Consider the following 13,363-nt stretch of genomic DNA (forward strand, 5'->3'; position numbering starts at 1 on the left):
AAAAACACGTAAGAACATGTGAACACATCTTTATATCTTCAGAAACGAGACAAACATCATCCACCTTCAAAATCAAACTTTATTGTGTGAACACAACTGTTCAGGTGAGGCTGCACACGGTGCAGACACACACCTGTCATCACCTCCAACCTTCTAATTCAAAAGACCTTCATCATGTCATCGTCCTCATCTTCATCCTGAGAGCCGTGATGAAGATGAGGAGGACGACAGACCTGAGATCAGCTCAGACTCGAACACACAAAGATTCAATTATTCTGGTCTGTTATAAAATGTGCCCCCCCTCACCCCCCCTCCTGTGGCACTGATAAGGTGTAATCAGAGGGGGCGGGGCTAAAGCACAGGTAAACAGAAAAAAGGCACGTGTGTGGCTTGTTTATAGGCAGAGAAACACTGAGAAGGTCAGCGGGCGGCGACACGTTAAATCAACAAAGATAAAGGTAGAGATGCAGACGGGGGCGGGGCTGGTCCTAAGGGTTGGTTTGGTCGTAGAGTACAGGAATGTTTGTTTGGATAAACGTAGGGCGGGATCACGACGACCCGTCTGATGATGTCGGCGTTTGGCACTCCTTCATCTCCAGTAGCTCACTGTCGTGACCCCGCCCCCTGCTGGTGACATCACTCTACATGCCCATCCTGATGCTCTGGATGATCTGAAAAATGGCTGAAAAAGAACAGAGGAAACATGTTCAGGTTGAAGTGTGAAGCACAGACGTGCTAATGTAGCATTGCTCATGTAGCATGCTAATACAGCGTTCTAAAAAAACATCATCTTCAGCACATGACGTATTAAACAGGGTCAGCGCTCTGTTTATCTTTAGCCCCGCCTCCTCAGACCTGAGCTTCCTGTCACAGTGACACGATCTGACGGGTCAAAGTGACATGATAAGAACACAGCAGCGCCACCTCCAGGTTACAACAAGAAGAGAGGCTGATTTGATGAGTTTGAGTTTCCTCAGCAAACTTCAACATTTATTGTAAATAAATTCATTAGGAATTTTAGAAAGTTAATGAAATAAAGAAAGTTTGAATTAAAAGAAACTCACCTGAGCCACAGACAACGAAGATGAAGAGAGCGAGAAGCCATGGGCCCACCCCTTTATCTTCAGTGACGTTCCTCTGAAACACAAATCACCTCATTTACTCTAAACTACCACATCCACCTGCATCATGGACGGCACTGCAACACGTCAACTCTCAACTGTGCAACGCTTCATGTGTCATGTGTTATACATTCACTGTACATATCCTCACTGTACATATCCTCACTGTACATATCCTCACTGTACATATCCTCACACTGTACATATCCTCACTGTACATATCCTTACACTGTACATATCCTCACTCTGTACATATCTCACTCTGTACATATCTCACTCTGTACATATCTCACTCTGTACATATCTCACTCTGTACATTATCTTAACTTATTATTGATCGTTTGGTTTCTGACCGAATGTACTGATCTGATGGTGACGTCACGGATCATCATTGGTTAGTGATCAGTGTTCTGTGATTGATCCGTTTGACCAGAGACACAAAGTTATGATTGATTTCTCTGTTGATCAATGGTTAAGTTTATTGATCAAAGGAGCCTCAGTGGAAGCTGGTCAGACGTTACATTACAAACATCGTTACATTACTAACGTGAGTTGATTGGTTTGAGTAGTTGTTAAACTCACCGTTGACTTGACAACGTTTCCTCGCTGAGTGATGTTTTTACTGTGTTTCTCGTTCGCCATGCGGATCCTCTGTTTGGCCACCATCTTGTTTCAGGACTTTTAACGATGTTTGGACGACAATGTTCGGATCCTGGTGGTTTTCCTGCGGACGCTGACGGACTGAAAGAATCACGATCTGTCTACGTACTCAAAAAGCTAAAGCCCCGCCCCCCACATCCGGGCGGCATATACACGTCTGCGAAAAGCTGCTGCCTGTCAAAATAAGACTTCCTGTCTGCCCTTTCAAATTAAATCCACCCTCTCCTTGAAACTTCTTTTCACTATGACGCATGAATCACTCAGGACAAAATAGAACTGCGTAACAGTGGAAGTGTACGTGGTGCTTTCTGATGATGTCGCCTAAAGGGAATCTGCTCCCTTTAGGCGACATCATCTGATGTTCGTCCGAACCGAACATCAGATGATGTCGCCTAAAGGGAGCAGATATAAGCTGAAGAGTATCGGTCCAAGGACAGAACCCTGTGGAACTCCATGACTAACTTGTGTGTGCATGGAGGAGTCAATGTTAAAATGAACAAACTGAAATCTATGTGATAAATATGATTTAAACCAGTCTGATGTTCCTTTGATCCCGACATGTTGCTCCAGTCTGTGTAACAGGATCTTATGATCTGTGGGGTCAGATGCTGCACTAAGATCCAACAGGACCAGTAAGAGACAAGTCCATTATCTGAGGACATGAAAAGGTCGTTAGTAACTGTTAACAGCTGTTTCTGTGATGATTCTAAATCCTGACTGAGATGAAGAGACTTTTGATGTCAGCTCATAAAGAAGAAAAAAATTGAAGAAAAGTGATATATTGAATAGTTATATTTTATATTTTATATTCGACACTGTTCTTTAGTTTTGCTTTTGTTTTGAAACCGGAAGTAGTTTTTCCCTCAGTTGTTCTCAACAAACTTGACTAGCGACAAAACTTGATATTTTAATAAAATAATATTTGTTTTATGTCTGAAAATATTTTACGCTATTGTTGATAAATCGTCGCACGTGACGTCACACCGGTCGTATTAATTTATTGCTGTGTTTTTGACTGACGTGTCACAAAGTCGGTGCCTGTTTGCTGATGTGGCACTGAAAGACCCGCCTCCTGCTGCTATGACGTATTTCCGGGACAGGATACTTTCTTCTTCCGGTTCTCAGCAACATGGCGCCTCCAGTGCCGCTGTTAGCAGGTGAGCGATAAACTTTCTCTAAATGAGCTGATTTTAAATGTGTTGTGATCCGAGTTCACACCGACACGTTGGTGAGTTTGTACCGGAAACACTGAACCTTCAGGCCGCTGCTGAGCCGCTCGTCTCCCGCTCTGGGATCCAGAAGCAACTTTAAACCAAACTTCACTCAATTCTTCCATCATGTGTGTTTTTAAATAGTTTTTAAACGTAAAGATACAATTAAAATCATTAAAGTCTTCAGATCAAGTCATGTAATTTAAAAACACACAAAGATAAACAAGATAAATCAAGTTTCAAATGTGAAGCAGATGAACAGAAACACACAGAAACATGATCCTGCAGATGTTTCAATGAATAAAGTGTATACACACATATATATATATATAAAAACTCATATATACATGTATATTGTCAGTGCGTGGCTCAGGTGGAACGTCTCTGCTCCATGGTCCTCAGTGTGAGCAGCATTCATCCTTCCCCAGGTAAAAGCACCAGTCACATCCTGTTCATCATCTTCATCATCACCACAGTGGAACGTCCATTGTGTGTGTGTGTGTGTGTGTGTGTGTGTTGTGTGTGTGTGTGTGTGTGTGTGTGGTGTGTGTGTGTGTGTGTGTGTGTGGTGTGTGTGTGTGTGTGTGTGTGTGTGTGTGTGTTCCTCCCTCCCTCAGGCACAACAAGTGTGTGACCTTCAGCAGAGACGGGACGTTGTTTGGCTGCTGCAGTGGAGACAGGTAACCATGACATCATCTGTTGTTTGTATCCATGATGAGGATGTAACTTCCCTGAAGCTAATCTCTCTCTCTCTCTCTCTCTCAGTGTCTCTGTGGTCAAATCTTCAGATGGCTCCATCATGTCGACCTTTGATCTTCCTAAGACGTCTCTGCTGGAGTTTTCTCCTCTGAACAGCGTCCTGGTTACCTGGCAACCATACAGCAGTAAGACAACAACATAGTGAGACAGTAAAGCTTTGACATGTTCCTCACTTGTTCTGCAGGTTCTCTATGTGAGAACAAATGTCTGAGTCAGTGTCTCTGGACATTCTGGATCTTCTCCTGCAGCCTCCTAGTAAAATGTGTGTAACATGTCAGAGTGAGTCCATGTGAGGACACAGCAGGACAATGTGTGGAAGCTTCCCAGCGAGCGAGTGGACGTGTTGATGAGGTTTCTAACACGTGACGGACGTGAAACTGGAAGAACTCAAACATCTCAGGATGAAGAAGAGGAGCCGTACACGTAGAAGACGAAGACGTCCACTTGGAAACACGAGGAGGTTCCAGAGCTTTTGGTGATGAGGCCGGCGCCGGTGTGGATGAGCTGTAAACAACAACACTGATCTTTCCACAGCAGAGTTTATACGTCATGTCCGGCCTCCTGCTGCTCTACAGGCTCCGCCCCTGCTGCTCTACAGGCTCCGCCCCTCGCCTGGATGTTCCCACATGTTCCTGTTTGAACGAGTCGGACCGACAACCTGCTGCTGCTGCTTCACAAACACTAACTACACAACATGTCCAGACGATATTTTACAGAGCTCACGTCTGAAAACAGTTTAAGACAACGAGACAGTTCACAGTCTATATGTGTGTGTTACAGAGAGTCAGGACAGTCCTCAGGGTGACGCTAACCTCCAGCTGTGGTCGTTACAGAGTGGTCAGCTGATAAAATCTCTGTATCAGAAGAAGGTCGACTCCTGGTCAGTGTGTGTGTGTGTGTGTGTGAGCGGACACATTGGACTCACTTGTCAGCACATTGAGACAAAGAGGTGTGTTAGCGGAGCCATGTGCTGACTGTGTGTGTGTGTGTGTGTGTGTGTGCGTGTGCGTGTGTGCGTGTGCGTGTGTGCATGCACAGGTGCCCTAGCTGGTCCGAGGATGAGAACATCTGTGTGAGGATCGTTAACAACGAGCTGCACTTCTACGAGAACAACGACTTCAGTAAGACACGGGTCTGGGCAATTCACTGAAAATGTATTGAAGGCAACATTTATTTATTAATTTAAAAGTTTGAAATAATAGATTTTTATTTCAATAATTGAAATGATGTGAAGTCATATCTCCCAGCCCCAGTGAGAGACCACCTTTGACTCTCAGCTTCCCGTTAGCTGCCAGCGCAGATGTTCGAGTTCTCGATGTGTAAACTTGGGTTTGTGTTTTCAGACTCCATCGCCAACAAGCTTCACATGCAGAAAGTGTCCGAGTTTGCGTTGTCGCCTGGAGGTCAACCCTGCAAGGTGAGGACCCTCATCAGAGTCTGTGTCCCCGGCTCCGTCTGTCCTCTCATGGCTCTGTCCTCTATCCCCTCTAGGTGGCTGTCTACGTCCTAGGCAGTAAAGGAGCCCCCTCGTTTGTTCGTCTGTACCAGTACCCAGTACTGGGCGGACCGACTGCGGCAATCGCCAACAAGAGCTTCTTCAAGGCGGACAAAGTGTACATGCAGTGGAACAAGAAAGGTGAGCGGAGGGTCGAGGATCTAACGTGACACTCTAAGGAATAAGTCCTGACATGAAGCTGTTTCCTATGAACGTCTCAGCTTCCGCGGTTCTGGTGACGGCGAGCGTCGAAGTGGACAAATCTGGAGCCTCCTACTATGGCGAGCAGACGCTGCATTACCTCGGTGTGAACGGAGAGACCGCTCTGGTTCAGCTGTGTGAGTTCACTTGTTGTTTTTTACAAAGTCTCAACTCAATGACGTGACTGAAGTTAGAGGTTGAATGAAAACATCATGTTCATCATTTTATAATCTGAAGAACAGAAAACGCTCTGAGGGACATGAAATGTTTACAGACTCTTTTCTTTCTGTTTTTGAAACAGCGAAGAATGGGCCAATCTACGATGTGGTGTGGAGTCCGAACTCCGCTGAGTTCTGTGTGGTGTACGGCTTCATGCCGGCCAAAGCCACTGTCTTCAACCTCAAATGTGACCCTGTGTTCGACTTTGGAACGGGACCGAGAAATGCAGCCTACTACAGGTGAGGACACACCTGCAGGTTCACAGATGAGTCGGTGGATCCACGTCAGATTTTAATCCTGTTTCCAGTCCTCAGGGACACATTCTGGTGTTGGCCGGCTTCGGGAACCTGCAGGGTAAAATGGAGGTCTGGGACGTGAAGAAGTACAAACAGGTGAGGAAGAAACCATGAGTCGCTGAGTCTAAAGATTCATTCATACAGTTTTAAATGATGTAAACGGCACTGCCTTCTAACTTCCATGTGTCCTTTACATTGGCATGTTGTGAAGAAAGACATCCACTAGAGGGCAGCGCAGTGTCGAGAGTTTCTGACAAAAATAACATGCCCAAGGAGGTTGTGATGAAGTTCCTCTTCCTCTTGTAAACGATGGTGGTCCAACTCATAAAGTCCCTCCTGACTAAGTTCCACCATTGTTGAAATTTCCTCCTCATGTGCTACGATTGTCTCACTGTAGCACACTGCCCCCTCATGATTTCCTGTGGTACTGCTATGTCTCGTCTGTACACGTGAACTTTCAGAAAACAGATGAAATGAACGCAGAGTACGACCAGAAGGCTTCATCTGTTTCTTTAGATTCTACAGGTTAAAACAGTTTTGATCAGATCAGTTGTGACCTTTAACCTTTGAACCAGCTCAGTTGTCCTGCAGGTTGGTTCTGTGGGTTCTGTTGTCGCGGGATAGACATCTCCTGATGATGGACAGGAACCTGAATGCAGTCTGACCCCTCCCTCTCTTTTCAGGTGTCTAAACCTCAGGCTCCAGACGCCACCCTTTTTTCCTGGTGTCCTGATGGCGAACATGTCGTCACGGCGACCTGCTCTCCCAGGCTGCGGGTCAGTAACGGTTATAAGATCTGGCACTACACCGGCTCCGTGCTGCATAAATGCGACGTGGCTGCCGGTTCGGAGCTGTGGGAGGTTCTGTGGCAGCCGTTCCCTCACGGCAGCTTCCCAGAGCGGCCCGTGAATTACCAGGTGGCGTGCAGCGAGCTAGGGACCACGCAGGCCACGCCCACTCAGGCGTATCGCCCACCTGCACTGAGACACCTGCCGGCCTCGGCCAGCACCAAACTGGTGAGGAGACAAACAGGTGACCACCAGCGTACATGCTGATTGGTTCTGAAAACATCACCTGCAGCTCCTCCCCCTTTACCTTAAACTGCTGCTGTCTGTTTCACATGTACCTGTCTGTCTGTCATGAACCTGTCTGTCTGTCATGAACCTGTCTGTCTGTCATGAACCTGTTTCACATGAACCTGTCTGTCTGTCATGAACCTGTCTGTCATGGACTGACATGACCTGTCTGTCTGTCATGAACCTGTCTGTCATGAACCTGTCTGTCATGAACCTGTTTCACATGAACCTGTCTGTCTGACATGAACCTGTCTGTCTGTCATGAACCTGTCTGTCATGAACCTGTTTCACATGTACCTGTCTGTCTGACGAGGTCTGGGTTTTAAAAAATCGATTCTCTAATTTAAATTGATTTATTTAAATGATCCGATATTGATTCTTAAAAAGGAGAAATCAATATTTTAATATTTGCCTTTTCCAATGAGTGACAACATTTTACATAAGAACAGGAGCAACACCTCCTTTCCTAACCACTAAATCATCTCCTTCCCTAGCCACTAAATCACCTCCTTCCCTAGCTACTAAATCACCTCCTTCCCTAGCCACTAAATCACCTCCTTTCCTAACCACTAAATCACCTCCTTTCCTAACCACTAAATCATCTCCTTCCCTAGCCACTAAATCACCTCCTTTCCTAACCACTAAATCATCTCCTTTCCTAACCACTAAATCATCTCCTTTCCTAACCACTAAATCATCTCCTTCCCTAGCCACTAAATCACCTCCTTCCCTAACCACTAAATCACCTCCTTTCCTAACCACTAACTCATCTCCTTCCCTAGCCACTAAATCACCTCCTTTCCTAACCACTAAATCATCTCCTTCCCTAGCCACTAAATCACCTCCTTTCCTAACCACTAAATCATCTCCTTTCCTAACCACTAAATCATCTCCTTTCCTAACCACTATATCATCTCCTTTCCTAACCACTAAATCATATCCTTCCCTAGCCACTAAATCACCTCCTTCCCTAGCCACTAAATCACCTCCTTTCCTAACCACTAACTCATCTCCTTCCCTAGCCACTAAATCACCTCCTTTCCTAACCACTAAATCATCTCCTTCCCTAGCCACCCCCACTAAATCACCTCCTTTCCTAACCACTAAATCATCTCCTTCCCTAGCCACTAAATCACCTCCTTTCCTAACCACTAAATCATCTCCTTCCCTAACCACTAAATCATCTCCTTTCCTAACCACTATTCCTTGAACGAAAATGTCACGAGGTCAAGGAAAGATGTGAAGGAGTCCCACATGTACCTGTCTGTGTCACATGTGTCTGTCTGTGTCACATGTACCTGTCTGTGTCACATGTCTGTCTGTGTCACATGTGTTACCTGTCTGTGTCACATGTACCTGTCTGTGTCACATGTACCTGTCTGTGTCACATGTACCTGTCTGTGTCACATGTCTGTCTGTGTCACATGTACCTCCGTGTCTCACGTCTCTACCTGTCTGTCAGCACGAGGAGGAGCCTCCTCAGAACATGCGTCCAGGAGAGAAGAACCTTTCAAAATCAGCTCTGAAGAATCAGAAGAAACGAGAAGCAAAGAAAGCAGCGAAACAGGTGAACTGACGACCGGCTGACGGCTGAGTAATGACATTTGTTACATGCATGTATGTAACCATCATATGTGTTGGTAACGTGTTGATCTCTGATCAGGAATCAAAGTCTGAACCTTCACCTGACCCCGCCCCCGTCACCAACAGCCAATCAGAGCCGGGGAGTGGTGACCTGGAGACAGACAAGAAGATGAAGAATTTAAAGAAGGTGAGGAGCAGGACGGGTCACATGACCTGAGGAGCTCGGCCTGTTCTGTGCTGTGATTGGTCAGTTTATGTGTTTCAGAAACTTAAAGCCATCGAGGAGCTGAAGGAGCAGCAGACGTCAGGACAAGTCCTGCAGAAGAACCAGGTGATCAATTAACGACCAATCACCTTCTGTCGGTTAACGACCAATCACCTTCCGTGTTCAATGATCAGTGTGTGTGACAGTCGTCTGGTTTGTTTTGTGCAGCTGGAGAAGATGCAGAAGGAGGAGCAGCTTCTGAAGGAGCTGGAGGAGCTGCAGATCAGACAGTAGGGGGCGATGCAGGAGCAACAGGGCACGCCTCCAAGTCCCACAATCCATCACTGTCATTAACACTGAGGACGACTGTTCCTGAACGTTAATATTTTAGTTTCTCCACCTGAGCTCAAGTGAGCAGGGGGTGGGGCTTATCTAAGAGGCGGTACCTGGCTTGATACACTTACATCACATGTCCATCACCTCATGCCTCTGGAATTCTGGGAAATGTAGTTGATTAAAAAAATGAGATTGAAAGTTTAGCAGAACATTTTTTTGGTGTGTGCGTGTGTGTGTGTGCGTGTGCGTGTGTGTGCATGTGTGTGCGTGTGTGTGCATTGAGCACAGATGCTGAAGCCTTTGCCAGTGTCACTTTCACAATAAAACCCTGCAGGCTGGTTAGAATTTGTGTCTTCAAGTTCATCCAGCACTGCAAAGTGTCCTCCTGCTGCAACAGACAGATGTTCTCCAGCTGCAACAGACAGATGTTCTCCTGCTGAAACAGACAGATGTTCTCCTGCTGCAACAGACAGATGTTCTCCTGCTGAAACAGACAGATGTTCTCCTGCTGAAACAGACAGATGTTCTCCTGCTGAAACAGACATGTTCTCCTGCTGAAACAGACATGTTCTCCTGCTGCAACAGACATGTTCTCCTGCTGCAACAGACAGATGTTCTCCAGCTGCAACAGACAGATGTTCTCCAGCTGCAACAAACAGATGTTCTCCAGCTGCAGCAGACATGTTCTCCTGCTGCAACAGACAGATGTTCTCCTGCTGCAACAGACAGATGTTCTCCTGCTGCAACAGACAGATGTTCTCCAGCTGCAACAGACAGATGTTCTCCAGCTGCAACAGACAGATGTTCTCCAGCTGCAACAGACAGATGTTCTCCTGCTGCAACAGACAGATGTTCTCCAGCTGCAACAGACAGATGTTCTCCAGCTGCAACAGACATGTTCTCCTGCTGCAACAGACAGATGTTCTCCAGCTGCAACAGACAGATGTTCTCCTGCTGAAACAGACAGATGTTCTCCTGCTGCAACAGACAGATGTTCTCCAGCTGCAACAGACAGATGTTCTCCAGCTGCAACAGACAGATGTTCTCCGCTGCAGCAGGCTGACACGTTCTCGCAACAGACAGATGTTCTCCAGTTGCAACAGACATGTTCTCCAGCTGCAACAGACAGATGTTCTCCTGCTGAAACAGACAGATGTTCTCCAGCTGCAGCAGACAGATGTCCTCCAGCTGCAACAGACAGATGTTCTCCAGCTCAAACAGACAGATGTTCTCCAGCTGCAACAGACAGATGTTCTCCTGCTGAAACAGACAGATGTTCTCCTGCTGCAACAGACAGATGTTCTCCAGCTGCAACCGACATGTTCTCCAGCTGAAACAGACAGATGTTCTGCTGAAACAGACAGATGTCCTCCAGCTGCAACAGACAGATGTTCTCCAGCTGCAGCAGACAATGTCCTCCAGCTGCAACAGACAGATGTTCTCGCAATTACAGACAGATGTCCTCCAGCTGCAACAGACAGATGTTCTCCAGCTGCAACAGACAGATGTTCTCCTGCTGAAACAGACAGATGTTCTCCTGCTGCAACAGACAGATGTTCTCCAGCTGCAACCGACATGTTCTCCAGCTGAAACAGACAGATGTTCTGCTGAAACAGACAGATGTCCTCCAGCTGCAACAGACAGATGTTCTCCAGCTGCAGCAGACATGTTCTTCTTACACCGAATTATTATTATTATAGTGAATATCAATGTTGTAATAATATTTTTACTGAAACTCATCATCGTTGTTTAAGCTTCTGTTTATTTTTTGTTAACTTTATTTTATCTATAAGATAAAATTCTGCTCCAGTTCATAAACCAGCCTCGCAGACAGTTACCGGCCTGTTATTGGCTGACTCAGCTGTCACTCAAAGGTGTCTACGATCCTATTGGCTCGTTGTACAACCAGTGTCTGTGTTCGATCGTTAAAACTTCCGGGCGGTAAAAGTGAGCGGGGCTCGTCTGTCCCGCCCCACTGTCTGAAGCTCCACCTTCTCCGGGACGTGACGGTGAGGATTTCAAGTGTCACCTTAAAACTACAGGACTGTTTACGGTAGATTTACGTCACATTTACGACAGTTTATTAGCTTGACACGAGCCAGTGCACGCGTAGAGAGTAGAGTAAGTAAACAACTGTTTAACTGATTTTATATCTGGTTAACTAGTTGGTTGTATATGTGCGTGCCTGTGTGTGTTTGTGTGTTTGTGTGTGTGTGAGTTTGTGAGTGTGTCTGTGTGTGTGTTTGTGTCTGTGTTTGTCTGTGTGTGTGTGTGTGTGTCTGTGTCTGTTTGTGTGTCTGTGTGTTTGTGTCTGTGTGAGTGAGTTTGTGTTTGTGTTTGTCTGTCTGTGTGAGTGAGTGTGTGTTTGTGTCTGTCTGCGTGTGTCTGTGTCTGTGGTGTGTTTGTCTGTCTGTGTGAGTGAGTGTGTCTGTCTGTGTGTCTGTGTCTGTTTGCGTGTGTTTGTGTGTTTGTGTCTGTGAGTGAGTGTGTGTTTGTGTCTGTGTTTGTCTGTCTGTGTAAGTGAGTGAGTGTGTCTGTGTCTGTTTGCGTGTGTCTGTGTGTTTGTGTCTGTGTGAGTGAGTTTGTGTCTGTGTCTGTTTGTCTGTCTGTGTGAGTGAGTGTGTGTGTTTGTGTCTGTCTGCGTGTGTTTGTGTGTCTGTGTGTTTGTGTGTCTGTGTGTAAATCAATTATAATTATTGACGATTGGCACAGGTTGTGGTGATGGACGACGCCCCCTACAGACAGGAGGAGGACTCGTCTGCCCTTGATGTGGTCGGTGTGGGTGTGTGTGACTCCGCCCCCCTGCTGTGGAGGATGGAGGACCTGAAGACATTGAGGAGTCATGGCCTGGTGGGGGCGCTGCTGGGTTCACTGCCCCGGACGCCCCGACAGAACGGACGCCTGGGACGACCCCTTCGACTGCTGCCAGAGGAGGAGAGACAGCTGAGCGAGCAGCACGCCGCCGCCGCGCTACCCTCCGGTAACCAGGTTAGTTGACCTGCCGCTAACCAGGTCAGTTAACCAGGACAGTTAACCTGCTGGTAACCATCAGAGTGTTTGTTACCGTGTCAGCAGGATGGAGGAGGGGTGGATCTCCTTCGGCAGGTGGAGCAGCATGAGGAGGAGCAGAGGAGGAGCTATGAGGTGCAGAGTGTTCTCGCTCTGGAGGAAAGGAAGTCAGCACTGCTCCGAGCAATGACCTCATCACACACAGGTGAGCGTTACCATGACGACGTGCCACCTGATGCAGGTCAGTACCTGATTTTCTGGTTTTGGATCCTCAGATTCAGCCTCTGGTCCTGGGACCTCAGATGAGGCCCTGCGGGGCCGCCTGGAGGCCCTGGACCACAGCTTTACCTTCCCTTGTGCGGCGCTGGCGGTCCAGCTGAGCACGTCGAGGGCGGGCTTGACCTACTGCCCAGTGGACCGGGCTGTCCTGCGGGCTGACTGGCCAATCAGGGCGCAGCCTGACACGTGCGGTGACGTCAGGTACCAGGTGTTCCGAGACTTAAGGGGGCGGGGCTTCTACCTGACCTCAGCAGGGAAGTTTGGAGGCGACTTCCTCGTTTATCCAGGTCAGATTCTGTCGTTAAATTGTCTTGAGGGACGACGTGTTAGGAGACAATGTTGCCATGAACACACCCTCCTCTTCTGGTCCTGACCTCAGGTGACCCTCTTCGTTACCACGCCCACTTCATTGCCATCTGTCTGTCTCTGGATGAGTCCGTGTGCGTGTTGGACGTCCTCGCCGTGGCTCGTCTGGGATCCAACGTGAAGAAGACGGTGCTGCTGTGCTCGCCAGGGACGGACGGAGCGGTGCGGTACACGTCGTTACAGTGGAGCGGGATGGTGTGAAGACATGGATCAGGTGTGATCCAGATACAGCAGCAGGTTACAGGTGTGACAGGAAGTGATTCGAGGCTCGGAGTGTGTCCAGCAGGGGGCACTTGAAGTTTTTACCAGAAAAAAACGTCTTCATTGATGAAAACATGTGATGCCGTGTTTACGACATTTCATATTGATGACATCATGTCAATGAATCATGTTATTGATTCTGATAGTTTCATTGATGCAGCTTTAGTTTCTCAATCTAGTGTTTGATGTTATTTCCTTTTTAATTTTTTCAATGAATGATAATAAAGATAAAATTGACTGACAGCTTGTTATTTATAGAATAATTTTATATAAGAAGAAGAAGGG

General features: G+C 47.0%; 4 protein-coding genes across 6 annotated transcripts in view; 2 read left to right on the forward strand and 2 right to left on the reverse strand.

Annotated features, from left to right (window-relative positions):
• LOC118106630 (collagen alpha-1(I) chain) overlaps window positions 1-13,363 on the reverse strand; it is a 688,934-nt gene that overhangs the window by 309,250 nt on the left and 366,321 nt on the right.
• LOC118106027 (stress-associated endoplasmic reticulum protein 1) lies at window positions 62-1,911 on the reverse strand. The gene is made up of 3 exons (XM_035154147.1): window positions 1,704-1,911; window positions 1,065-1,137; window positions 62-682 (listed from the first exon to the last, which is right to left on the reverse strand). Exons 1-3 carry the CDS (start codon window positions 1,785-1,787, stop codon window positions 642-644), a joined length of 198 nt encoding a protein of 65 aa, XP_035010038.1. The 5' UTR covers window positions 1,788-1,911; the 3' UTR covers window positions 62-641.
• Window positions 2,855-9,361, forward strand: eif2a (eukaryotic translation initiation factor 2A). Its single transcript, XM_035154101.2, has 16 exons — window positions 2,855-2,938; window positions 3,354-3,420; window positions 3,610-3,672; window positions 3,758-3,876; window positions 4,532-4,631; window positions 4,790-4,872; window positions 5,095-5,168; window positions 5,243-5,387; window positions 5,468-5,584; window positions 5,749-5,905; window positions 5,974-6,058; window positions 6,646-6,978; window positions 8,501-8,605; window positions 8,702-8,809; window positions 8,888-8,953; window positions 9,056-9,361. Exons 1-16 carry the CDS (start codon window positions 2,911-2,913, stop codon window positions 9,119-9,121), a joined length of 1,716 nt encoding a protein of 571 aa, XP_035009992.2. The 5' UTR covers window positions 2,855-2,910; the 3' UTR covers window positions 9,122-9,361.
• tsen34 (TSEN34 tRNA splicing endonuclease subunit) lies at window positions 10,996-13,321 on the forward strand. Of its 3 annotated transcripts, none has more exons than XM_035154131.1 (5): window positions 10,996-11,172; window positions 11,876-12,151; window positions 12,236-12,377; window positions 12,448-12,738; window positions 12,831-13,321. In XM_035154131.1, the coding sequence occupies exons 2-5, from the start codon at window positions 11,885-11,887 to the stop codon at window positions 13,016-13,018; spliced, it is 888 nt and encodes a 295-aa protein (XP_035010022.1). In that variant the 5' UTR covers window positions 10,996-11,172; window positions 11,876-11,884; the 3' UTR covers window positions 13,019-13,321. The 3 variants fall into 3 exon arrangements, with proteins under 3 accessions (XP_035010022.1, XP_047195508.1, XP_035010021.1); XM_047339552.1 differs by having other exon boundaries at window positions 10,998-11,172; window positions 12,239-12,377; XM_035154130.2 differs by having other exon boundaries at window positions 11,157-11,284.

Source organism: Hippoglossus stenolepis, chromosome 4 (genome assembly GCF_022539355.2).
Source record: "Hippoglossus stenolepis isolate QCI-W04-F060 chromosome 4, HSTE1.2, whole genome shotgun sequence".
Lineage (NCBI taxonomy): Eukaryota > Metazoa > Chordata > Actinopteri > Pleuronectiformes > Pleuronectidae > Hippoglossus > Hippoglossus stenolepis.